The 27,847-nt window shown below is 36.4% G+C and overlaps 2 protein-coding genes across 7 annotated transcripts in view; both read right to left on the minus strand.

The window, feature by feature from the left end:
* Positions 1 to 20,768, minus strand: part of CPLANE1 (ciliogenesis and planar polarity effector 1) — a 55,858-nt gene extending 35,090 nt beyond the window's left edge. For 3 of the 5 annotated variants that reach the window (XM_018070430.2, XM_018070429.2, XM_018070428.2), the window contains exons 1-21: positions 20,347 to 20,768; positions 20,054 to 20,206; positions 19,083 to 19,218; positions 18,775 to 18,894; positions 17,669 to 17,898; positions 17,215 to 17,321; positions 15,724 to 15,880; positions 14,841 to 14,944; positions 14,513 to 14,695; positions 14,321 to 14,371; positions 12,854 to 13,103; positions 11,658 to 11,810; positions 9,654 to 10,408; positions 7,961 to 8,145; positions 6,998 to 7,078; positions 5,973 to 6,137; positions 5,083 to 5,256; positions 3,105 to 3,333; positions 2,735 to 2,868; positions 945 to 1,162; positions 496 to 660 (exon numbers count right to left, since the gene is read on the minus strand). In XM_018070430.2, coding sequence (XP_017925919.1) covers positions 496 to 660; positions 945 to 1,162; positions 2,735 to 2,868; positions 3,105 to 3,333; positions 5,083 to 5,256; positions 5,973 to 6,137; positions 6,998 to 7,078; positions 7,961 to 8,145; positions 9,654 to 10,408; positions 11,658 to 11,810; positions 12,854 to 13,103; positions 14,321 to 14,371; positions 14,513 to 14,695; positions 14,841 to 14,944; positions 15,724 to 15,880; positions 17,215 to 17,321; positions 17,669 to 17,898; positions 18,775 to 18,894; positions 19,083 to 19,218; positions 20,054 to 20,134 — 3,678 coding nt within the window. In that variant the 5' untranslated portion in view covers positions 20,135 to 20,206; positions 20,347 to 20,768. The remainder of the gene's footprint in view (positions 1 to 495; positions 661 to 944; positions 1,163 to 2,734; positions 2,869 to 3,104; positions 3,334 to 5,082; positions 5,257 to 5,972; positions 6,138 to 6,997; positions 7,079 to 7,960; positions 8,146 to 9,653; positions 10,409 to 11,657; positions 11,811 to 12,853; positions 13,104 to 14,320; positions 14,372 to 14,512; positions 14,696 to 14,840; positions 14,945 to 15,723; positions 15,881 to 17,214; positions 17,322 to 17,668; positions 17,899 to 18,774; positions 18,895 to 19,082; positions 19,219 to 20,053; positions 20,207 to 20,346) is intronic. The other 2 variants (XM_018070432.2, XM_018070431.2) reach the window with 1 other exon arrangement.
* Positions 20,769 to 24,266: 3,498 nt separating this feature from the next.
* NUP155 (nucleoporin 155) overlaps positions 24,267 to 27,847 on the minus strand; it is a 30,457-nt gene continuing 26,876 nt past the window's right edge. For both annotated transcript variants that reach the window (XM_018070447.2, XM_018070446.2), the window contains 3 exons: positions 27,014 to 27,150; positions 26,287 to 26,387; positions 24,267 to 25,066 (listed from right to left, as the gene is read on the minus strand). In XM_018070447.2, coding sequence (XP_017925936.1) covers positions 24,928 to 25,066; positions 26,287 to 26,387; positions 27,014 to 27,150 — 377 coding nt within the window. In that variant the 3' untranslated portion in view covers positions 24,267 to 24,927. The remainder of the gene's footprint in view (positions 25,067 to 26,286; positions 26,388 to 27,013; positions 27,151 to 27,847) is intronic.

Genomic DNA, 27,847 nt, shown 5'->3' on the forward strand with positions numbered 1-27,847 from the left:
ATATTCCGATCTTGCTTCTGCACAAAGAAATTGCACAATAGTAGAATGATATCCTATAAATTCTGTGCAATAAGGTGACCCCTTTACCTGAAGTGAGCATTACCTTCTCTGCTACATATTCAGCCCTAAGTGAACTGGAACATGCTTCCAGCTAACAGCTATAACTCCTAATTAAAGGTTGCTTGCTCTTTTCAAATGGAGAAGAAAAGAATTTTACCAAGTAGATATAGAAAGACACACAGAAGGAAACACTTTATGAATTAGATACCTGATATCTTTAAGTTCTGGTTTCCTTAAAAAAAAAAAAAAAAAAAAAAAGAACATGGAGTGTAAAACTAGATGACATGTAAAAAAACATGACATCAAAGCCCAGGTGAGACTGAATGCTTCTGCAATACAACTGCAAGCTTGTCAGTAATATTTACAATGAAATATGAATGTTATTAAAAAGTTATTAAATATGAAGTTATTAAAAAAACCCAGTAAAATTCTTACCTTCTGCATAACTTTTCTTGCCTGCTTCAGTTGTGTAATATACCACTGTGCTGCAGGGCAAGAACAATGAGCAGCCCGGAAGAGCAACATAATTCGCTGAAGAACTCCTGACACTTTCTGACGAATTTCTCTCTCCATTTTTAAAAGACTGTCATTGCCATCTTCCTGAATAATGAAAAAACAAACAAACCACAAAATTAGAAAGGACATATACCTAAATGCTGTTTTGGTCCCTAAAAGTATTTCCCTTCTTCTTTACAGCATAGATCCTTCATGGAAAAAACACAGAGGCACACCTACTTTCTTATCACTATGGTGTTAGTCAAGTAAATGAACGGACATGGGAAAAAAACAGAAAAATGAGCTGAAAGGAACCAGAACAAAGATCATGATCACTTCATAAATACATTCAAACAAAGACCCAAGAAACTTCTATCACACATGCTTACTTCACTGAGGGAAGCTGGCTGAGGACAGTATAACGGTGGCGCTGGAAGATAGAGCCCAACTGGAACCAAACCATACAATTTTCTGCTGACATCCTTGGCAGAATCCATCAACAGCTGAAACGTCTCTGAGAGAATATCAGCATCTGCCATAACAGCTGCTTTCAGTAGTTCTTGTATTGAACTATAAAGAACATCTGCATCTTCCTCTTCAATGGGATCTATAAAATATTAAGCACAGAAAACAAAAAATTAATTGACTGAATACATGGGCCTTCATTTTGATATGAGGCTATGTTCTCAGAATTTGCATTAATCTATTACAATCATAGATTTCGCCTACTTGCTTTATGATAAGATCTCTCACAGTTGAAAATAGTATTCAATTCTTAATTTTAAATTTTCCCTATTAACGGGGAAGCTATTGCTTTTCTAGATAGAGAACAGTTCAGCCAGGCATTTGGCTGGAAAAAAAGTCTAGCAAATCATTCTTACCAAGCAGGCATAAACTATGTACACTATTAATAATGACTAAAACAACTCCTTTATCAGTAAGCACAAAGATCAAGGATCTCTTTTGTTGGATCTCTTCTACATATTAGTACATCTTTACCTCACCTCCTAGAGGCAGCAGGACATTTAACATACATCATTAACTGGTTCATGAAATTCACAGAGAATCATACTGCTCTACTTGCATTTCTACTCCTCCTGCTAGTCTTGAAGTAAATGCTGTCAAATCTTTCCAACTCCTTATCATACTTATAGATTGTTACATACAGCACATATTTGTGTATGCATCTATTTGAAACAAAATCCCTGGAAATGAGTACAAAAGAAGAATGTATATAATGTTAGAAAAAGATTAATTAACATCCACCTGCTGACAGGAACTTGAAATGTGGTCTTAAAACACACAAAAAGAGTAAGAAATGGAGATCTTGCCAGTAAACTTTCTGTAAAGTGTACATAAGGACAGGTTGATTTGACTAATTTTGTGAATTTTAGCAGTAAAATATTAAATTAGGTTGTATGATAAAAATCTCATCTACACACATACAAAGTAGCACAGAGATTGAATAGTACCCTAGACCCATCTACTCAGAGTAGAAAAATCAGCCCAAAGGCTTATCTCCACATGCCCAGAGACGCACAGCAACAAATTATGTACTCAGAGAAATGGACACCTGTCCAGGCTTTTCCCAGGAGAGCCATCAGCCCCAAGGTCCAGTTATGAAACCTATCAAGATGAGCCAATGGGAGAGGCTCCCTTTAGTACCTCTTGGCTTGAGAGAGGTTACTGTCAAGAAGGATAGGACATACTACAGAATGCAGAGGAAGAGCTTTTTGGGATTGCACAAGGTTCATGATGGGATGTGTGTTTGTGTATGTGCCTACTGGGAACCCACTCAGCCTTGCTAGCTGCTGGACCTGGGGACATGGAGGTGCCAGGCTATGAGACACCAGACCTATCCCCTATGACAGAAAGGAAAACCAAAACTATACACCTTCACATAGCTAATTTTAAGTGTGATGACACCTTATATACTGTTCATACATTTGCTTTTTTAGCTTGTTCTAATGAAGCTTCAGTTTTCTTCCAAACAAGTTAATACCACATATAGTCCAATCAGGATTAGGACAGTATAGACTCCATTCCTGGACTGATCAAAGCCAAAACCCAAATCCCTATACTGTAACAGTAATAGGCACATTGGAGAAGATGAGGAAGAGTATAACACAGTAATCAAATAACATGAAAAATAACCACAATAATTTTTAATATTAAGTACCTGTAAACTTCTTGTATTTAATATGTCCTGATGTTTCAGAAGTTATTGGCTGCCCTAAAAAAGACTGTAACTTCTCCTGAAAAGTCTGCATTGGTGATAGGTCTAAAGGCAGGTGATGTTCCGTGTTTTTCAGTCTGAAAGTATAACAAGAAACTGCTCATGAATAACAAAGTAATAGCCATACATAATGCAATAAAGGTCTCTTAAATGAATATTTCAGCCAAAATGACTAATCATAACATATTAAGTCCTACACCTACCAGGAGCCTGGGAATACGAATTTTTGAGGAAAAGATGTCCATGTCACAAAGAACTTCATCCAGATAACTCATAACAAAATATAACACACTAATTCCAAACTTAAATTTACCTTGAAAATCCATCAGAGTTCTGACAATACAGCTGGTAGGCCAGACCAATTGAAACAGACAGTTTCCAGTCCCCAAGTGTGTGTGCTAACCACACAGCTTCTGGGATGAGTCCACCAATAAAGAACAAATCAAGAGCATATTCAGCTGTCCACACAGATGAAAGGTTCTGTTTCCTGACAGCTCTGGCAACCAAACAGTGTTGCAGCGGAATAACACGAGGAGGTAAGTCTGTAAAACAAAAAACACGTTTTAAAGTTTATATGAAACTGCGTGAATTCATTTGTTCACATTGCTTTTGGATTGATTTCAGTGTACAATTGCTCTTTACTTTTAGGGCCTCACTGTGGAGTTTATCTGCAGCAGACAGATGCAGCTTATGATATGATATAATAATGAGTTCAGAATAGCCTATTTTTCTGCTTAATAATGTGGGATATGCAAGCAAGTGCAAAACTTATGAGTTTTTCTTACTTTAAAGACTTAATTGTACTGTTAGACCATTTGCAAATATGCTACATATGCATAGGATATACCAGAGAGTACATCCAAGATAAATGGAAATTCGGAGAGTTTTCCTAGTGTATCCATGTTGTTTGTACTCACTGCATTGCTTTACTGCAGAAGATAGAATGCTAAAATGCATTTTAGAGAAAGAATGTTACATAACACTCTGTGGTTCTTTGATTTTAGGAGAGTATATAGAGACAAGTTTCATACAAATTTAGTATTTCCTTTTTTCTGTAGATTTAGAATTGTTTTTCAAGGTTTTACATACTGGTTCGCCTGGAGAGGTGCTGATCAACATGAATTCTAAGGAGCTATTTGCTTCTCTCACAGTTTCTGTTTACTGCTCAGACAATGGCATTATTTAGAGTGATATTCACACTAACCCAGCTTGTGCTACATAATTTTACCAAGACTGCCTCAACACATACATGGATCTTTGCCTAATGGAAGTATTAAAATCAAGGTCTTATTTTGTAGCTTTCATCTGGAAAGCTGCCCAATTAAAACATCTAAAAGATCACAAAGAAAGAAATATATACCACTGCATAGTTTCTGTAGTACAGAAACATTAAAAATAGTCAATGTATTCAAATAGACTACAGAAAACATAATCAATCAAAATAAGTTAATACTGTTAAAAAGTTTCTGGTGTTATAATATCGACCTACCTGTAGAGTACTTAAAATACCTCCAAATAAATCTACATTCCCACGGAAAAAATTAATACTGAATCCACAAGTTTCCTAACAAGGGAAATCTTTAAATAGAATCTCTTGCAGAAAACACATAAACCACATACTATGATAAATATTACTTCTCATAAAAATGCTGAAAAGCAGGACTTAAACTTAAACTCAAGTACTACTTGAGTTCAACAACAAACTGATTTGGCATTCCCACTTGTTTTGACAATACAGTGTCTGAAGCCTCTTGGATTCCAAGAGCTTGACTGTTAGATAAGCAAAAAACACTCATTTCTGGCTTTTCAGTTTGGGTCACAGCATATCAGATCCAATTCAACTATTTGTTAAGCCCTCCTTTTTTCTCACTTTTGGGAGGATCAAAGTCAGTCAGAGCCAGATCTTTAGGCATAATTGTGACAAAGGATGATAAAAAGGCTGACACACTTAATTGCCTTCCCTGCATGAGTCTTTAACAGTAAGACCAGTTGTTCCTCAGGTACTGAGCCCCCTTAGGTGGAACACAGGAACAGGGAGCAGAATGAAGTCTCCACAATCCAAGTGAAAATGGTCAGTGACCTACTACACCACTTAAGAGACACACAGATCTATGGAGCTGGATGGAATCCACCCAAGGGTACTGAGGGAGCTGGAGGAAGTGCTCACTGAGCCAGTCTTGTACTCGGGGAAAAGCTAACGATGATCAAGTTAAAGCATAACAGACAGTATTGATATACATGTAAAAAATTATCAAGATTTAAGCAAATTAAACTGCTTTTAGAGAAAATACCTTGTTTGATGTGAAGTGGATGCAGGATGTCAACACTGTGTGGGGGAAAGATGTAGAGCAGCTGATTTGTGAAATAAGCAGCCATGAACCGTGCCATGGACCTAATCACAGCCATGGCAGTCTCAGTATGAATGCTGGTTACCATCCATAGTTCATGCTGAAAATACTTGGTATCTAAAAAAACACATAAAATTAAAGCATTATGAGGAAAATGATTTTACATTTGAATGCTAAAATTGTTTAATTACGTTATAAAACATTTCTTTAAAGCAAGCAAACTTATTTAATTTCTTGATAATCTTTCAGAACTTACACTAATTACACCTTATATTAATACTAGAAGAGTTTTATAACAGATTTTTAATGGCTGGAGATGGACCTCTAGTACTTAGAGTAGTGCTGGGTCAAAACCCCACTTGTTTAAATTTGGAAATATAGATTTCACTTAGATTCAGACTTAATAGAAACAAAATTTACAATCATCTGCAAAAACACCTCACTGTTAACTTAGTATTGATGACCAAAATAAAATCCACTATTTTATCATGTTGTATCATAAAAAATACTAAATGAATACAAAACAAAATCACATAATTTTCCCCTTATTCTTGTTATCCAAAGTCTTTTCTTGAGGAGATTTGAGTCTAAAATATTGCTTTCACTATTAATTATACAATGAAAGTTGTCTAAGCACATATTCCAACAAGTGCTGCTGAAAGATCATCTGAGAATCAGAAAAAGATCTTGGAAGTTACTGAAAACAGACTTCAGTCCAGTGTAAAGAGAAAAGTATGCTGTCAAGTGTGTGTGTGATGGCATAGAAATCAGACACTAGGTTATTCAAACAGTGTCAACATACCTTATCAGCCTTTTAGGCAATATAAACATACCAGAAAATTTTTCCATCTGACTTGTTGAAAGCTGTGATCGCCTTAGAATCTCTCCTACTAAATGATCACAGAGTCCCTGAGCTTCACACAAGTTATACTGATACAGGTGGCAAAATAATATTGAAAGATAATATCTAGTCTGAAGAAAACATGTTCTTTTTCCTCCTGTATTAAAAGATAAAAAAATAGGGCAGAAGTCCAGTTGGAAAAGAAACAATAAACACAAAATCAGATGCAGTGAGTGAAAATACTAGCTCTTCCCTCTCCAGAAACATATCTACATAAACATACACTTGAAGAAGTAGAAATCAGGAGCAGCTATTTTAGGATATGATCTTTCTACAACCTCTAAGTAACTAGTAAGTTAATGCTCATCCACAACATTTTTACTTCTAGAGATACAGTAGTTTTCAAAATAATACTGTGCATAACTGTTAAGACACAGACAAAGACAAGAGAGCTTAAGGAAGTTTAGCCTTCAAAGAAGGAATGCCTAAACCACAATGAAATTGCTTAGACATCCACCAAGCTTTCAATATTCTGAATATTTTTCTCAATGAGTTATTCCTCATCATAATGACCAACAAAAAATTTTCTCCTGATGCCTGGAAAGAGACACTGGTATATCCACTTCAAATCAACTCCTAAAAAAATTCCTGCCACAGGTTTTATTTTGTCACTTTCCAAACACTAAGTCTTTTCATTTTACAGCTACTAAAGGAATTGATTTTTGTTCATCTGTTTTTCATTGTCTCTTTCTTACTCACAAATATATCTAGAGCTTTTTTGTACCAAGTACATCGTAAACACAAGACAGTTTTGATATTAAAATAGAAGTGCACAGAATTTTCTCAGATATCAACCAGACTTAAGTTTTGACTGGTCTCTATTCAAATCCCAGCTTAATTTCAAATGTGCATTCTTTTTGTTTCTCACCCTTTTTTTTTTTGAAGGGTAAATGGAGTCGCAAGTAACTACGTAAAGCAATTACACAATTTACCCCCAAGAAAGATTTTATCCCCTACCTTTTGCCTTGGTTTCACAAAGAGACCTTTTCCAAGTGTCAACAGATTCTCTGTAGGAGCCTAAAAGGAATTGCTCCTCACCTATAAAAGTCACATATGTAACAAATTAAAAGCTCTACATGGTTACTTTTACATATGCAAACACACATGCACTTCAGTATTAGAGATTTATGAAAAGCAGAGTAAAATATGCGAGACTCTAGCAAATTCCTATTCTCACAGTTAAATCTAAGTTTTGAGCATATGAGCAAAGATTACTTTGAATACCCCTTCCCAGGACAGGTGCTATATTAGCTCCTCTCCAGGAGGAGCTAATGTATCGTATTGGAGTGACGTTGGAAGAGAATCTAGGAGTGTCATTTAAGGGAGAGAGATCAGGAACATGGAGATGAAACAGTATTGTGGTGGGAGACATAAATGGGAAGCTGGGCTTGGCAGTGTAGAAGTGAAAAGGAAGATAGAACATAGGACAGTAATGTGTAAGACATTAGGCTACAGCTATAGACTGCAAAATAAATATAATAGATTAAGTCTATTACCTTAGGTTACACTAATTTAGATGCTTAGTTGAGGCTGACTACATTTGCATACACAACATGGTCGTACCCACAATGATCACATGGAATAAACACATTGTGATGCCCATTCACTTCAGAGGAAACAACACAATTCAAAGGAGATCAGAATTCAGATCTTACATTCAGGTTCTTTAGGACATGGCTCAAAGCAAACTGAAGTCAATGTATTCTTTTTATTTTGCTCAACAAGCTCTAAAGATTATCTACAATCTACAGGTGTACCAGGACATTAAGTATTAAAGACAGAATTCTGACAAGAATTCTAAGAAAAGTCCCACTATTAACTTTTTTTTAAATCTGGTAGTCAGTTATTGATTGTCATTAAGTTGGACCTAATTTTCCTAGTATTTAGTTGACTGTGCAACTACCTAACATTTGTACTAACCAGATACAGAATTAATCTTCAGATGTTGTTCTAATGTCACTTTTGAAGACTGGAGGGTTGCTTGTATATGACTTATAAGCAATGAGACAACAGAAGCTTCTTCTACATTCTTGTTCACTTTTCTTTTCAGTTGCACCTGATACCAAACTGCTTTCTTATATAATAATCGCCATAGTACAATCAACCTGTAGTTCAAGAAGTACAATATTATGAAATTAAGCAAGAATTAAAAAAGTTACTTACATCTATTTCTTACTACCTTGTATTTTACATTGCGTACCTGAAAATTAAATTATATCAACTACTTTCTTGACTACAATGAGGAGAAAAAAACATTCATTCTTCCAAATTTGCCTAAACACAGTAATCTGCTTTAAGCACCCAAACCCCCCCAAAATTAATCCTCTTGCTAGCTAAACACTGGGGAAATGAAATAATCTCAGAGAAACCTCAAAACAGGCATCAGTATCTTGCTTATAACGACTGATTAAAAATACAATTAAAGTATACACAGAAAAGCAAAGACAGGAAAACAAGACTACAGAGCATGCTTTTAGGGCTGGCAAGTCCCTGTTGTCCAGCACAGATACACCAGATCAGATATGTAATAAGCTTGATGATACAAGCAAATACACATTGTTAGGGACTTGAAAAAGAACTGCAACACCTCTGCATCTTCTTCCCAAGTACTATTGTTTCCATAATTAACACATACAGAGTCAGTCATAGGCATAGTGGTCAGTTCCTCCATAACGATTAATCAAAAACATGGATTATCCTCTCAGAGACAACTGAAATTTGTCAATCGCATTTGCAATGAACACATTATTATATTTTAAGATTACTGAGGAAACATGTTTTACTGTAGTAGAATTAAATTTATGAGTTAAAATACTTCTTTGGTTCTAAGTCTCTGGAAAGGAAAATCCTGCTTGTATGAATAATACACTTGGATCCATCTGAGTTCTGCAGTACAGAAATACTCCAGTGACAATAATACATTTTCCCAATAGTTGGATAGCACACTTCAGTTTAAGTGTCTTCCAAGTTTATGTGTATATCTTCAAAGAAAAAGTAACTCTCATAGTTTAGTAAGCTTCCACAGACTGGGCTTTTTCCTATTGCTCTGAGGCACCACATTCATAATCAATACAAACTTTGCAGACTAAATTGACATTGTTGATATATCACATATAAGCAGGCTCTTGCTCCATAGAATTCACAAATGGGAAGGAGTGAAAGTACAAGAGGCAGTTAAAGCATCCAAAGTTACAATACCTGGATTGATGCTGCATTACCAGACCTGGTGTGAGCTGTCAACCCATCAATTATCTCTGAATTAATTTGCAGTAATTAGTTTAGTCACCACAACTTAACTATATTCATCTTTAGGTCTGAGGCTTAATCTGCGTGCTTTAACAGATTATCATGCCTTTCCATTGAGTAAAAGGCAGAAAAAAACAAAGGGATGTTGCAATCACAGTGTAACTAATAAAATTTAGTTCCAACATATAGAATCATTTAGGTTGGAAAACACCCTTAAGATCACTGAATTCAACCATTAGAACTCCTGGTCAAAAAAGGAGATCATGTTGGTCAGGAAGGATCTGCCTTTCACAAACCCATGCTGGGTGAGCCAGGTCCCCTTGTTGTCCTGCATATTTTTATTTCCCCATGCAAAGATTTTTCATACCTTCTTTCTGTTTTTGCATCATGGTTTACTCGAGGAGGTTCTCTAAGCAGAGATTTCAGTGAGCTGAATTGCTGAGTAGTATTGTCATCAAGAACTAAGAAAATAGGCACAGTAAGGGAGTCCAGTTCCACAAGAAAATTACCATTAGAAGATGCAAAAAAATTCTCATACTGTAGTACACACACACTACTGAGAGTGTGAGAAACCATTTTTAAAAGACAGAAGCATGCCAAAAGGTTTTTTGAGAACAACTGATCTTGTTGCTGTATAAGCAGCAGTTTCAAAGTTTCTAATGTCAGTTTTACCACATGTCCAGTTAGACTGGCTCTTGAATGCCAGTACAAGGCAGTCAAACACTGCTGAAAATACTTTAGGACACAATGCATCCATTGAGTATTCTTCACAGACTTGTTTAAAGATGCATCCTGGTTTAGGAAAGAACATTTCACAAACTGAACAATGCTGAAAAAATGGATAATGCAGTTCACTGTGTAATTCAGCAATGTATCCTTCTCTTCCATATTTTTTGAAATCCCTATCTGCCAGGCAGTAAGGAGGTTTTTCTGAATGGAATATAGTTTCAACGATGATTTATCTTTCTCTTCAATATCATCTGCATGCATAGTATCAAACATTGACGCAAATTCTAAGTGGCCTTGATCAGCTTTACCAACAACTGAAAGGATTCTTTGGTTATGAAAGCTGGGAGAGCTACTGTAAAACTGCTTTTCATCATCTGATTCTTCTTCATAATCCTAAATCGGACAGAAAGAAAACTCCAGTATAAATCAAGTTTATTGAGAGAGGGCAGTCTGCAAGGAATAACCATTTGGTCGGCCTTTCAAATGAAATCTTTATGCTTAATTAACTTGCTTAAATGTTAGTGAGTTTAATTCACAGCAGTTTTATCTTGATCTCAAATTAAATGTGATTATTTGTAATAGTTGGGCAGACAGAAATTAAATTACCTAACAACAACACCAAAAAAATTACACTGCCAACAGAGCAGTAGATTTTATAGTAGAAAGTGAAACCATGTCTTTCACTAAGCTCAGAATATGAGAAAGAGTTTTTCCAGATACCTGTAAGATATAAAAGCCATTCAACAAAAGCCCTAAAGCTTCAGAGAACAAACTAAAACACAAAAACATGAAATGCAGAAATGGAGTTGGGAAAGGCTGCACAATAACTACGATCACAGGGCCACTATTCCAAAAGACACACACAAATTTTGGAATTGATGAAACAACCCTCTGAAACTGGGGATAACTATAACTATCTTATTTACTAAGGATAACACTGTTCTTATTAATATACTCTACAGTTCCAGTATATCCAACAGTGTAATGTTACATTTTATTACGAAGTGAAGCTAATAGTAACCTCCAGTATGTAAAACAAGAAAGATGGAGAGGGACTTTTTACATGGGCATGTAAAACAAGAGGACAAGAAGGAATGGCTTTAAACTGAAAGAGGGCAGGTTAGATCAGACAGTAGACAAAAATTCTTTACTCTGAGGGTGGTGAGGCACTGGAAGAACTTGTCCAGAGAAACTGGACAAGTGCCTCATCCTTGGAAGTGCCCAAGGCCAGGCTGGATGGGGTTCTGGGCAACTTGATCTAGGGGAAGGTGGCCCATGTTCCTGTTGGAACTACACGATCTTTAAGGTCCCTTAACAACTGAAAACATTCTACAATTCTATTAAAATACAATAAACTGAGGTACATGTAGACCAGCACATATTCTTCAAAAAGTTAATGCACTGCTGAAAGAAATAAAACATTTGAAAATAGAAACATGTGAAGAAGAATCAGTTGAAAAAAAATAATTGTATTCCTCACATCTATACAGAAAACAAAAATTTAATCAACAATTAATTACTTTAAATATATATAATAAGAGCAAATATGTCTATATTTGAAAAAAAACACTATTCTTTCTAATTAGAATACCTTAAAATTACATAATTTCACAATTATAAGTGGAAAAATGCTATTAAGTACCAGTAAATCCACAGTTTTCTCGCTCATTTCCGTTGTGTCTTTCTCCAGGAACTTTGGAAGGGCAGAAAAGATGGAACTTTGGTTTTGAACTTGTTTTAAAAGGCTAGCTTTTAAAGACAACAGTGATCTTAAACACTGAGATCTCCCTTTAGGCTGAAAGAAATAAAAATAACAGAAAACATATTATCAGTCTTGAGCAAGACAGACACTTAATAAGTCAAAGAAGTAAGTTACTTCTGTTAAAAGCTTCAGTTCAGAAGTCCCAGACAGAAAGGGAGAACAGGTCTGCAAGTATCTTTTGCACAGAAACAAGCTGTCATTTGACCATGCTTCAGGAAAGCAGAATTCTCTCAGCACCAGACAACTTTAGTTTCATACTGAAAGAATTTGCTTGCTTCATCCCTAAGAGGCCCTAAAAGCTTCCCTGTATGTAAGGTTTTCTTGCATTCTTACTAGTAACATATTTCTTTAAATGCCCAAATCCTTGTTCACTATTCTAGCTTATGCATGAATACCATGATAACTCACTTCTTCAAAAATTCAAACCAGAAACTGAATTGGAAGAGAAGTTGTATTCCATCAGCAAACACAAAAATTCTGAACTAAATATCTATTATATCTTATATGGTTGCCAACAGCTGCAGGACCTTTTCTTTCAGTGGTTTCCTTTCTCCCAAACTTAGCTCAATTTAGAAGTCACAGAGAAATGAACAAAAAATGCTTTTAAGCAAGCTTTAATTGCCAGGATGCATACACACTGCATCACTGGGACTGCTGCTGACTGCTCCAAAACAGCAGCTGCCTAAGATATAGGATTTACAGAATCCTTTTTGCATCATTCTGAAAGGATGAGTTGGTAAGAGTAGCATAATGCCTGTCAATGCTCTGAACCAACTCTATAGAAGCAGAAATTCCTATTTCTCTTGCAGTACCAGGAAAAAGTAACATAGGACAATTAAGACTGTTCCCTTCACTACATTTTACTGAAATATCATCCAGACATGAAGGGAACAAAATTTCAGGAAAACTGTGTATTCATTGTTTTGCAGACCAACACTATTCTCAAAACAACTTTATAATTCAAATAAATTTAAGCAAATATCGCAGTAAACTAAACTGAGGTACTTGGTTTAGAATTCACACATTTTCATACAGATAAAGCTTTTTACTTAGAGCTTACTGATTCATAACTCTACCTTGAAGTTCTGCAAATTCTGACGGATATTTTCAAGCTGTTGGGTTGAATCAAGCAAAAGGGATTTTATAAATCCTGATGGTGAAAAGTTGTTAGGAAATCTAAGCACTGTTATCATGTATCCATCAGAGACAATGAGGTAGGGTAATCTCGAATGTGAAGCAACAGAGAATCTCTGTCTCATAAGGTCACGTTCAGAATCTGAAGAAGCAGGAGACTGGCCAGAGTCTTGACAAAATGAGTGCTGCTGTCTAAAACAAAGATACATCAAAAATTAGGAGGCAATTCTCATATGTAATAACCATGAACAGAAGAGAGAAGAAATAACTTAAGAACATCTAATGCCATGTATTCCACTATCCCAATAACTCCTCTCAGAATCCTAAGAAGTGTCCAAATTTTTGCAGGGTGAGCATTATGGACACAATATTTATGCTCGTAAAATACCAATATTTTGTTGCAGTAGTAACTTTTTCTAATTTAAATAAAAATAAAAACAGCTTTTGGTATCCATTTATTATTTTAAGAATTGTATTTTTTCATGATTTGACTTTAAATTTCTATATTATGTATTGTTATTCACCTCTTACTAGGTATGACAAATGCTTGAAAATGAAACTTGAAGTCACTTCTAAGAAAGTCACACATAAAATCCAAAAAATCCCTCAAGATATTAATCTTAGGATTTCAGTATCAGTTCAGATATTTGAAAGAAAAATATACAAGCACACAAGTCTTCACTTTCAAAAGAGGTCTTAGTCTTTTCTTACAGAGAAATCCCTCCTTAATGAGCTCCAGAAAGCTGTGTTAATATTAGCCTCATAACATATTATTGCCAAGTATAAAATTATTGTTTGTGTTTATTTGAAAAAAAAGTAGCTGCATATATTCAATAAATAAAGATAATTCATGTATTTTAATACATTTTATTATCTGACTTTTCAACCAGGTAATGTAAGAAGGTATCATAATGTTTTGAACATCTTTATGAGATGTTACATTTACATACTATCTGGCTTCAGTCAACCAAAATTGATGGCATTTAAAAAAAAAAATCTAACTAATCTAACTTTAGATTCTATTTTGTTTCCTCTAATTATTGGGGCTAAATTACTTTTTGTAACTTTCAGTTTATGCTGAAGAGTGTTATCAGAGATCCTTCTATTCCCTAATGCACCCAGTAGCGTGATTTCAAAATTTAGATCTGAAGAACCCCAAAAGAACATTTTAAAACCTAACTAGTTTCTGTCCATGTAAATATGTTATTTATGATGTCTGATATGGAAACTTTATATCAAGTTCTATAGGTAAAATTAAATACTTAGCAGGGAAATTGCACCAGATTAAAATAAATTTGCACTTCTAGTACTTCTGTAAATTTAATTTCTTCTTACATCACAAAAACATGCTATTTTTAATTACTAATACAAATACTTTTCGAAAAGCGAATCACAGGATGTATACTTACATTGTCACAACGTCAACTTTCATCACGACAAACCCATTACAAGAAAGAGAACTATGAATGAGAAACAGATACTGAGAAGACAAGCAAGAGAGTGAATTTGAAAGATTACTTTTATGTAAAATTATAATAAATATGATAGAAAGTAAGGTAAGACCGTAAGACAGAAACATATAAACATTCAAACCCTTTTACCTGTATGTTATTAGTGGATGAAATGGAATAAACTGTGCTGGTCCAAATTCTACAGAGCAGCCAGATGCAATTAAGGTCAGCAATTCACCCATGCACGTCAATAAAATCAAAGATCCGCGTTTTAACATGCAAGCCAAGAAAAGGCTATCAGGAGTCCAACTCATATCACCAACCCAGTAAGATCTAAATTAGACAGGTAAAAAAAATATTTTTTTCTCTGTCACATTTCTGCATCAGAAAGTTAGAATATTTATAAAACAAACAAACAAACTACAACACAAAACTAAAAAAATTCACAGCAACAGCAGAAACAGCATCGAATACTGACCTGATTAACTTGGATGGGACTGTGTTACTCTTGCTACTACAACCTTTAAGGCTACCCGAAACTGTAACAAAATTCAGTGTGTTTAAAAACAAAACCTGAGTGGCCTAGAAAGAAAAAATAAATGAAAAGACATACATAAATGTTTGTATCAAAATGTCACTATTGCAAAAAAAAAACCCAAAGTCTATTACTAAATAAAAGCCTATTTGATGTAATGGAAATGTTATTACATACAAAAGTGACATTGCACTTAGTATTTATTACTGTTACAGTATTTATTAAATTCTATACCTAATTCTACATTTGAAATATAATTAAGAACTATAATATACTCAATAGATAATTTGATATTCTCATTAAAATAACTTTTTCTGAAACACTCAATAAAAGATCACTCTTCTGTAGCCTTATTAGTAATCAACAGCTGGAGCTTTGAAAGACTGCATCATTCCAATCTCGTACACCAAATAAGGTGGTCGATACTCTCTGTCATCGTTAGCACTAAAGAGTACATTAAGATTTAACCTGAGTTGTTAGAAGGAATAACATTATGAAGTGGGAACATCACCTCCAATACGTATTAGGCTGAGGCTTGACTGAGAATCACCAAGAGTCTTTGCAGATATAATGCAGTAACTGAAATTAATTTCTTTATTATTGAAGCTTAGAAATGACAGAGGAGATTACATGGACTTCTAACTGAACACCACATTCAAAACATTACAAGCTGTAGTAGAATATTTTAGCTATGGATATCAATGAGAATATAATCCCATCTATCTCCATGAATGCTGACAAATCATCCTAAAACTGTGTTTTTAAATTCTGCTACCACTTTATGTAAACTGCAGTATTAGCTTAAATGATGCACTATCACCCATACCTTTGGATCAGCTTGATTAACAGCTACTGAAAACAGAAGTCCATCTCTTGCAAACGCACATAGCAAAGCTCCTCTTGACTTTACAGACACACACTGAGGAACCAAGTCAACAAGGGAACAAGTCTGCTGTACCCACTGGATCTGGTATGGCAAAGAACTGGATACCAACAAAAAGACAACAAAACCAAGTGGTTATGCTGAATGGGATGATTCACTGTAGTAAAAAACCATGCAAGACAAGACTATATAAAGCACAAACAACAAAAAGAACCCCAACCTTTTTTTCTTCAAACGCCTTACAAATGAAAAAATATTTTGTATTCACACGAGTTTAAATATTATGCCCTAGCATTGAGAATTATTTTTATGGGATAGGAATTTGGGCTATATATATAGATATATACCTATATATTCAAATAGATATAGATGCATGACATAATTAAGGCAGTTGCATTCTAGCCAGGAACAGCTTTCTCAGACCTTGTAACACTATCCACAAGAATACTCAGAACTTGAAAATCAATAGTATGCTGCTCTGAACGAAGAAGTTGTTGGTGCCCCATTACTGGATGTGGTCATGACTTCAGGCTGCAGTTGCTACATATATATACACATTTCTACATTGAGTATGTTATGCTTTATTTCATTTTCTATATTACCTGAAAGACATTATCATGTTACTGATAAACTTTGTGGACATTAGATCAAGGAGGACATCATTACTAAGTCAGTATCAAAGTACCACGTCACATTTAGGGCAAAATTTTAGCAAGTTTTTCAAATGACACCTGCAGAGGACATTTCCATTTAAACTTATAGATTTGTGTAACTCATTTAGGAAGAGGAATCTATCCTCAAGATAATCGCTCAATTGCATTTTTATGTGGTTGTATAATTATTTCAATACATGGTCCCAACCCAGAGAAAAACACACCCACTCTTTCACAGCCAAGCAAAAGAGATGAAAAGGGGAACAGAAAACAAATAAAATACACAAATCTGCATAATAAAGAAGAGGAAGATGTATTCAGGGCATTCATGGCTGCACAGTATAAGAAATAGAAGAAAATATAAGATACATAAGTAATAAGAGGAAAAAAAACAAGAAAAAGACATTCTATTAGCACGATGCAAAAAATTCTGACAGTAAAACGTGTGCACAGATGTTTATGTATGCATAGCCACCCACACAGAATGATAAATACACTCAGTTTTATTTAGATGTAAGCTAATAATGAAATATGGAATATGTAAGTAAATGCTGTTACATTAATTACATTTTACAAGGATCATGTAGCAATAGGACAGGGGAGAAGGGCTTTGAACTGACAGAGGGTATGCTGTGAACTTACATATGTAAACATAAGTAAGAACTTGTAACCACAGGATAATTGGACATAACTGTGTTCAATCGCAGCTCTGAGTCCCAGCTCTAAATAATAATTAAAATTATCCCGAAGCTATTGTAACTTCAGATATCTTTGAACTTACCTAACATGTTTAAAGGTATTTTCGTGCCATCGAAGAACCAAAAATGTGAGCACCAAACACTCTCCAGAGTAAAATATGAAAGTGCATAAACAGCAATCACCCAGTATCTGTGGGAAAAAAGGACACAATCAAAACGAACACAAAAAGCTCATTACACACAATTTTCTCTTTAATTATCTATACAATTAAATCAATAGCTACTACAATTCAGATTAAATAACATAATGTTGTCATTCAGAAATGTAAGGGCTGGCAAGAATATTAAAAGGCTAGATAAACTCTGATCTGATCCAGTAGGGCTGTTCTTATGTTGTCATTAAAGGTAACATGACCTGAACTATTAAGTTTACACACAATACCAAACGGGCAGCCATTGCTCTCAAAATTCAGTATAGCTTCTCTGGCTCTAATTTAATTAGGAAATTAAATTATTGCTTTAGGGATTATTTTTTACCTCATTCTGTATGAAAGCAGCATGCAATCCAACTTCTTTTTCTTCAGTAGAAGGCAACATGACTGATTTATCAGGTAAAATTTGCGTCCAACGCCCAGAAGAAGAGTTTTTATAAGAGGATGTATTTTCATGTTCTGTGCTCTCCCACAAAAAGACACATGCTGTAGGAGTAGTTAACAGTGCCTTTCTGCCATCTCCAGATACATACAAGTACAACCTCATTAAACACTCTGGAGGAAAAAAAAAACAAAACCAAAAAAACAACAAACAAAACAACGTGTTATGACAGTTTCTGTTCCTTTGTTAGACATAGAATGAAAAACAATAGAGAAAGGAAACTTCTTTTCTTGTCTATCACAAGAAATCCCAGCTGCCACCTTAAGTATCTTCCATTTCCAGCTTCACCAGTGATAGCAGACCTTGGGCATCTATGTCAGAAGGGATGTCCATTTTTATGCACGTTATGAATTATCTTTCCCACCAGACCCAATCATCAGAGATGTTTCCTGAGATTGCCTTTCTTGAAACCCATCTTTCATGAAAAGAAGCAATAAATGTGTAACTGCTCTACTATGTATTACCTTTAGCTCCTAATTGCACCACTAATCTTCCCTGAAATGGCAGAATTGCTTGTACAATACCTCACTTTACAAGCTGGTATCAGTGATATTTCTAATACATGATAATATTTGATACTTAAGTTTGCAAATATGTGCCTTTATTTTGTTCTCTCCAGCTAGCATTTGCCATAAAATCCCACTTACAGAACAAGCTTCAAGTTATCCATATACCGTTTACATCAGATGTACATCTGCTCTAAAAAGTATTAATAACCTAGTCAGGAACCGAACAGCTAAAAACTAACGATTAAAAAATACACTTACAGCTTTTGAGAATTAATTACTACTTAAAGGGGATTACTAAACACAAATACTTGCAGCATTCAAATGACAAAAAAGACACTTGCCAAAGTTGAGCTAGCTTACAAATTATACACATGCAAAACAATGGGAAAATATAGCTTTACTCATGAAATAAGATTTAAGGAAAAGAAAACAACTTTCCTTCTATTCCATTTTTCACAGGATTAATTGAAAAAAATCTACCTTGTGCTGCTGCCACTACTTTCCTGGACTCTTCAATTGCTGGCACAATTTTCAAACAGTCCCGATCTTTATTCCAAAGAAAGAGCTCTCCTGTTGTAAGTATTCCTGCCAACCAAGCAGCTGTGTTCATTGGGGGAGAGAAGTTTTGAAGGATATTATTGTGAAGTACTTAAATTACTGCTCTTCCATCTTAGCCACAGTTCTAAAGTTGACACTTAACTGGCAAATCCTTAAGATATTCTTTCTAGACTGTTACAAATACAAATAAAATAGCATGAACTTATAATACACGAGATATTATACTTAACCATTTCCTGATGTTGTTAAGACAACCACATTTTTCAACAATGACTGCAGCTGAGGGATTTTCTTCCTTGTCTTCCCTGATACCAGGTTAATTTCATTTATATGTTTACCATCTAGAAGAAAAATAGCCTCTTTTTCCTGTTAAAAGAATAAAAGAGTATTTAATTTTTTAAAATGTTATTTTCTACACAAGCCTGCAAAATAATGCACACATAAAAAATGTTACAGTAAATAATAAAAAAAAAATTGTTAAGAGCTGCAATTGCCATACTAACTTCATTCTTTGGCATATCTGCTTTACGGTACAACATCATATCTAGCATCAACCTACAGATGAATTTGATTCACAGGTTTCAAACTACCAAGCTAATTTTACAGTCATTATTAAAAACTTCTTCAAAGTAACTCTATGTGCTAAAAAGATAACAAAAATTGGACGCAATCTATCTTGTCTTGTAGTGTTTAATTTAGTGAGATATTTGTCAGTGATTCCAATTAAAAAAAAAAAATTAATTGGTCTCAAATTACTACCTACTTAAATTCCAATCACAGATGAGAAAAAAAATTACTCTTGTTTTATTGAAAAAGTCTAAGAAAGCATGTCTTTCAACAAATGCAGGATGCAATGGGGAAAAAGAAATTGTTCACATTTCCCACAACATTCTGTAAAAAGTTATGAAAAACTAGAACCACCAAAACAACAATCTCATATAAGCAACAGGCCTTTTGTGAAGGAAAACAAACAAAAAAGGCTCTGCATTGTTTCTCTGAGAAATCTTGAATCTCCAAGCTCATGTCAATAGGATAAAAACCCAAGCCACTTATTTTAATAACTCTTAATATGCATTCAAATCACTTCCTGAGGCTTTTTTTACCTAAACCCTCCTCAAGTAAGTGGAAGTGCAAAGTATTATATAATTAGAAACCCTACTCTTGGCAGAATTTTATTTAAATAGAAGTTCATTACACTTACCTGTCCAACCCACGAGATGCGAGGCCACGGTTTTCTTTGCTTGATAGATGTAGAGATGAGAACATCGAGCTTAATCTCCATTCTTATTGGGTCTCTAGGTAACCATTATACAGAAACGGCAAATAGTGGCTCTTTCACACATTCATAAAGAATCTGAAGAAAGGAAAAACAAGCAAACAAAAAAAGGACCAGAAGTTTCTGTTATATTGGGGTGGGAGCAGAAGGCAGAAAACCAGGCGCAAACTCTTGACTACAGCAGCTTCCCGCTGAACACAAACAGAGGTGATGCTTACCCAAACTCTATTTTCACTTTGGCTGCTTACGGGCGATGTTCAGCCGTGCGGGTTATTACACGGTCGTTCAGGTGTTGAGAGAGAGAAGCCGCAAGACAGAGTACATTGCTGAGAACTCTAAAAACACAGAAAACGGGGAAAACGCCTCCCAGCCTCCTAGGGCAGGGGATCAGGAATGCCAGTGGCTGGGACGCCCCTGGGAGGGCCGACCGCTCACCCGCGCCTGGGGACGGGAGAGCGGCACCAGCTGCCCCCACCGCCTCCGTGCGCCATCCTCGGGAACCCGCTCTGTTTGTGCGAGCTCCTCCCTCGGGAAACGAACAGCGGGAGGAGCGGCGGCCCAAAGCGATGCTCACTCGGCACAATAGCCGGAGCCGCAGCGCTGGGAGAGCCCCGACCTGGCGGCCCCGGCTCCGGCTCCAGCCCCGGCCGCAGCCCCAGCCCGCGCTCTGCCCCGCTGCCCCCGCGCCGTCGCAACCGCCGGGGCCGGGCCAGAGCAGAGCGCAGCCGCAGCGCCGCCCCAGCACTGCCCCCGCCCGGATGGATCCGGAGGGATGGTCCCGGAGGGATGGTCCAGGTGGGAGGGTCCCGCCGCACAAGGGCGGATCTTCCTCTGCCTCCCCGAGCCAGGCTCCGCGTACAACCGCCGGCTACCCCTCCACTTCTGAGCCCGCCGGCTTGGCAAGCTGGGTGGGAGCCTCGCTCGCAGCCTAGAAAGCCAACCGTATCCCGAGCTCCATCCAAAGCAGCGCAGCCACCAAGACGACATAGGTGATTCTGCGCCTCTAACCTGCCCTGGTGAGACGCCACCTGTAGCATTGCGTCCAGCTCTGGGATTCCCAACACAGGAAGGACATACACCCGTTAGAGCCGGTGCAGAGCAGGGCAGCGACGATCAGGTGGCTGGAGCACCTCTCCTATGAAGACAGACTGCGGTTGTCCAGCCTGGAGAAGGCTCTGAAGAGACCTCATTGTGGCCTTTCAGTAATAAACAGGAGCTTAAAAACAAGGGGGGGGGGGGGGGCTTTTTACAAGGGTGGAATGTGACAGGACAAGGGAGATCGGTTTTAAACAAAAAAATTTTAGATTGGATGTTACAAAGAAACGCTTTGAGGGTGGAGAGGCACTGGCACAGGTTACCCAGGGGAGTTGTGGCTGCCCTATTGCTGGAAACATTCAAGGCCAGATTGGACTGAGCTTTGAGAAAGCTGGTCTAGTTGAAGATGTCCCTGCCCGTGGCAGGGGGGTTGAACTATTTGACCTCTAAGGTCCCTTCAACGCATCCTAAAAAGACTGGGGGGGTGTGGGAGTGAGAAAGTGGCTGATACTTACTTGCCAGCTGAGGTTAAACCGTGACAACATGAAATACAAGTTCTGTGAGCAGTCACTTTGTTTCATCACTTTGAAGAAATGTGCTTGAGTCCCTTAGAACAGCTATTCTTTCAAACTCGTTTCTACCTTCCGCTTCCTTTCCTTAATCACAGTCTTGACTGAGAATTAGTAACACTGACACAGAAGGAAAACAGTCCAATAAAAGTAATAATACATTTGTTCATAATGTTAATGACAACTGGTTCACATTCAGTTACTTCCCTCTAATTGTCACTATTTATTTAATCTACCACATTAACCCACACGTCTCCTCTGATCTTAGTTTTTCACATCCCTCCAGATTTAAAATGGGAAACAGAACTTACCCTTTTTTCATCTGAAAGCTGAGCAAGTGTTATGAAAACAACAGGTAACGTCTACACTGCAATTACCTCCTGTCATGTGAAAAATATCAGAGGTCACTTGTGATACACTTTAAAATACTCTTACTTTGGTAAACTTGTAATGTTGCCAGAGGCATCCTTATTATATGAACTAGAGAAAAAAAACCCAGAAGTTGAACCTCCAATCTGTGACTTGTGACTGTTCCCAACTCTTCAGTTAGTTCTCCAGATCTGAGAATAGAAATCTGCTTACATATATTACAGAATAACAACATACTTTCATATAAATATTAAAATTTAGTCAAATACATCAGGTAAGACTGTGGACATCATTTGTATGAAGTGAACTGCACTAACTTGACCAGTGTAAATCCATATCCCTTGTTGTGAAACAAAGCTATTAGCAGAAAGTAACTTCTAATCTCTAAAGATAGTATATTTTACATGGAAAGATGCAAATCTTTTTCCCAGGACACACAGGATTTCCTCTATGTAAATACTTTGTAAGGAGATTTTAACACTGCCAAAGGAAAAGGCTAATAGTAATATTTCACATTTATTTTGATCTAAAGAGGTAAAAAAAAAATGCATTTTAATTTATATATTACTTCCCTGAGTGTATTCTTTGGCTTAAAATCATCAGAATGTATCTGTTAGGTCAGAGTGAAAGAAATGTACTCTAAGTAAAGTAGAGTAATTAGATCTTGTAGAAAAGGCTCTGTAGAGCACTCCTTTATCATGTGAGGAGCAGAGGGATTGATGCCCACATTCTCTAGCACTTTTCATTCCTCTCTTCTGGACTCAAGGCCCTTTGGTGGGGGTCCCATGTCCTCTAGAGGCACTAGGAGGAACAGAGTGGAGCAGTGGAAGTGTGCTGAGCCCATAACACAGTGGTCAATGGATTAAAACCATCCTCTGCTAATGGATTTTTTGTCTTTCATAAGGTACAAGAGCTAGGAGTCCCCAAAAGCAAGAAGTTGGGCAAGAAATCAGCATGGCAGGGGGAATGAGTAGGGAACTGGTGCTAAGACTAAAGGCAATGAAGCAAAGGCACAATCATTGGAAACTAGGACAGGGCACCTAGGAAAAGTATAGAGATGAAGTACGGCTGTGTAGGAATGAGGTGAGGAAGGCCAAGGAGAAGCTGGAACTGAACATTGTCAAAGGATGCAAAGAATATTAGAAAGGGCTTCTACAGGTATGTGAACCCATGAGGTGCATCACAGAGTCCTGAGGAAATGGGCTGTAGTTCCCAAGCCGCTCTTCATGATATTTGAAAGGTCATGGTCATCAGGTGAAGTCCCAGGCACTGGAAAAAGGGAAACATTGTTCCCATCTTTAAAAAGCGTAGAAAGGATGATTCTGGGAACTACTGACCTGTCAGCCTCACCTCTGTACCTGGGATAATCACAGAAAAGATCTTCCCAGAAGCTATGCTAAGGCACATGGAGAACAGGGAGGTGATTCAGAAAAGCCAGCATGGCTTCACCAACCCAGTGACCTTTTGTGATGGAGCGACTGCATCAGCGGACAAGGAAAGGCCTACAGATGTCATTTATCTGGACTTCTATAAAGCCTTTGACATGGTCCCCCACAGCAGCCTTCTCTCTAAATTGGAAAGATGGATTTGATGGGTGGACTGTGAGATGGGTAAGAAATGGTTGGATGTTGCACCCAGAGGGTAGTGGTCAATGGCTCAGAGTCCCAAAGGACACCAGTGAGAAGTGACAACCCTCACAGGTCTGTGTTGGGACCAGCGTTATTTAGTACTTTAGCAATGACAAGGACAAAGGGATTGAGTGCACCCTCAGCAAATCTTGAGGTGAGTGGTGCTGTCGACACACCTGAAGGATGGGATGCCATCAAGAAGGGCCTGGACAACCTTGAGAACTGGACCATGAGAATCTCATAAGGTTTAACAAGGCCGAGTGCAAGGTGCTGCACCCGGGTCAGAGCAACCCCCAGTATAAGCACAGGCTAAGGGATGAACAGATTAAGAGCCCTGGAGAGAAGGACTTGCGGGTGGTGGTAGATGAGAGGCTGGACACGACCTAGCCATGTGCGCTAACAGCCCAGAAAGCCAAACATGTCCTGGGCTGCATCCAAGGGAGCATGGGCAGCAGGTCAAGGGAGGGGAGTCTAGGAATATACACAATTTGGTGTTAGTGTGCATGTAAGGAAAGTAGACAGAAGTCATTTCATGACTTCTTTATTTGATTTTAACAGATACAACATTTTATTAGAATGGAATAGGGAAAATAATTTGATGAACAATATTAAAAGTTCTTTCACTAACAATACAAATTAGATTGCCAATTTCTGCAGCTTCATCCCAAACATTCTATTTAGAGAGGCAGGCTGTATTTAAAGTGACAGTTATGAAATAATGATTATCTTTGTTATTGTAGTTACGACTGCATCATTACTCCTCTGTATGACCACATTTACAACCTGACTCATTTACATACACTTTTATCATCATTCTGCAGTTGCCATTTCTTGTTTTGATAATTCTAAAACAGCTATCAAGTAGATTTTGCATCCTGATTTTCCTCATTACTTTAAGTAAAATAAAAACATTTTCTAAATATTCTTATCCCCAAGGCAAAGATCAAACAATGAATTTTATTTCAACATTAAAAAAAAGCTTTCTCTTGTTAAAAAAATGGTAGTAGTAAAAGAAACTCCATTTGTCACATTTACATTCTACAATTTGTAGATACCTTTAGAATAGCATGAATACATAATAGAAAACTGCAGCAGGAGAAACAACTTCCTCAGGATTTTTTTCTGAGGATTTGTTCTTTCAGAGATTCAGTGCAGTTTACATCACCTGCACTAACGATTCTGTTACTGCACTAGTCAATCAGGGAAGTCGTTCTAACTTGGCCTGTAGAGATTTAAAATTCCCAACAGTTGTCTGAACCATTAGTGTCGGGCTCATAGACTGAAGTTCAACCAGGTAGCAACTGACAGCATCCAAGCAAACATTTGTGAATCTCCGCCTGTTAAGAAAACACAGAATAATAACAAGCTCCTTTTTGATCCTGTATATTAGAATTAACTTGAAATAGAAAGTGAGCATTCTTTCAGTTTCAATGGAATAACACATCAAGAAGACATCTGTCAGCTACTTTTAGTTTTCAACTATTTATTAGAAAAAATTATTTTTGAAATTTAATGCTTGTGACTATAGTATAATGGGAAAATAAATGAACCATTACTTCTTATTGGATATTAAATATAAACTATAAAACATGATACAGTTATTAGCAATACAAAATATTTAATATTTAGATACTACTTTAGATATGAATACAGTCAATGTATTAGTTATTAATTTAGATAGCAATTTAAATAAATTAGAATCAAATCTCAGTTTAGGTATTCTAATAAATTAGTATATTTAAATTGGCAAATCATAGAAGACTGATCAAGTGAGAAAAGATAGAGGTAAACTGTATGTGGACAGGGGATATTTACATGTATATTTTCAAAAGAATAAGAAACATTTATGTTTAGAACATTTATAAAGACTTTGCCTAGTTCTGCTCATTATTTTTGAGACAAGATAGCTCTGACTAAAGCTCAAATTGAAGTTCGCCTATTCAAACAAGAATTGTCAAAGCTAGAGATGATATATAGGCAACTTATTCAAGTACTTAGCTATTTTTTCACTGGAAACTTTTTTTAACATTACACCCACATTTTTGCCTGGTGTGAACTAAGCTGAATTTTAGTCTTGGAGACTGCTTCATCATCAATCTCTTCAAAACAATTTGGAAAGATCTACCCCAGTGTTGAGTCTTCTCTTTTCCAGAATAACTCAGAGCTTCTAGAATTTCAACATGAAAAAGTTCATTTTTTAGTCACAGAACGCCCTTTTCTAATTCTCCTCCCACTTTTCCAACATTGCCTCAAATTTTTCCATAATACTCCTTGAAGTATGTTGCCAAAAATTTACAAAATAATCCTCTCAATTCCTCATGGATCTTCAGTGAAGTGAAGAAAATTAACTTTGTTGTAGCAGTTTATATGGAGAACCCTAAAAGTTTCTAACAAATGGTTTTGAATGAAGAGTGCCAGTGACAGTAATCACTGCTAGGAATAAAATACTAAATTCACCCAAAAGAAAAGAAGAAAAGCTTTGGGAATTGTTGAAATGTAGTATTTTAGAGTATTTTATATCTTCCACTTTTTATTAGGATATAGTTGCCCTTCTTACCTCATAGCTACTCTGCTTGGATCCTGTACATATCCTGATAGTAATACATGAATACATTCTAAGAGGTGTAAAGGCTTTTTCATTCTATTCCAATAAGGGTCCTAAAAAAAAAAATCCAAAATATTAAGGACAAAAATAGTAAGGACACAAAAAAAAAAAAGTGTGTGACGTGTACACAAAGTGCCAGCTGTGGTAATTATTTATCTTAATCTACATTATATCTATATTAAAGTAATATTTTAAGCACTAAAACATACATGAATTTAACTCAGTTTTCCATTACTAAACAGTCCATAACATAATAGATTATAAAAAGTTCTGAATTCCTAGGAATCTGGGTAAAAAGAAGCCAATCAATTCTCTTTCTTTATTACATCAATGGATCAGACAAGCTGCAGTAATACAGCAAATTTTAATCATTATTAGAAAACAAAATTAATATGTTCAATAGATGCTACTCCTTCTGCAATGTAAGAATTCTATTGCATCCTAAATCTGCTCTAGGTGGAGTAAAAGAACTAAAAAATTTCCTCATGCTCTAGGATTGAAATGAATAAAGCAAACAGGGAGGCGAAAATGCAGCTTTAACAGTCTTTAAGTAAAGAAAGCAAAACTATGAACATGATATTTGACTATATTCCACCTTACATTACTTTATGTTTCCCACTAAAGACAGACCTTGATAGCAGCTGAAAACAGAATTTCTCTTTTGTGCTACTTTCCTTACCCGTGCTTTAAACAGTTGGTCATATACTTCAAGCAGCCTTTGCAATGGCACTCCAATTTCTTGCATGGTGTATGTTACAAAACCTACATCCCAGTTCAAAGAGCAGACCTGTTGTTCTAGAAACTGCACTAAAAAATCTGGAGCGCAAAAAGAAAGGGAATATTTAGACTGCAACTTGTTAATGGGAGTCTTTCAGAGAAAGGCATTTAAAAGTAATTTTTCTTTCTTCCACACAGTTGGTACCTTTCTCCTGTAAAGCACACGGAACAGGTTCCCTCAGTCTACACAAAACTTAACTACCTGCAAAGATGGTATTAGGCTATCAGCGAGGCATGGCAGGGATTACTCACACCAAGGATTTTGTTACAGTTTTGCCACGCAACTATGCTGTCAAGAAAAAATTCATTAATTTTTTTTTCAGCACAAAACACATACTACCATTACATTTGCTAGAACAGCCAGCAACACTACTAGAGCTTTTATCAGGTTTTAGTATCAATAACAATTAACAGTGTATTATTTAGCACTAAATATTCATACTGAATGTTGTTGCACAGTAGTTTAGTATTATAAAAGAAGATTGAGTGCTGAACAATACATTTGCCAGGTTTTTATATAATACCAAGTTGTCAAAACGTGTGAGGATCTCAAAAGCAGAAACTCCAAAAAGGATCCAGAAATTTCCTGAATTCTGTTTTCAGAATTTGCCCCTTCAGACAGCAGCAGATATTTCAAGAGATAGCAGATAAACGTGGTTGCCTAAAACCTAGTTTTATATATAAATACACACTTTTATGTCGCACTTTGATAGAAACAAACTTTACTACTTTCTAA

The sequence above is a fragment of the Manacus vitellinus genome, unplaced genomic scaffold, assembly GCF_001715985.3.
Source record: "Manacus vitellinus isolate BGI_N305 unplaced genomic scaffold, ASM171598v3 scaffold_18_pilon, whole genome shotgun sequence".
Classification (NCBI taxonomy): domain Eukaryota; kingdom Metazoa; phylum Chordata; class Aves; order Passeriformes; family Pipridae; genus Manacus; species Manacus vitellinus.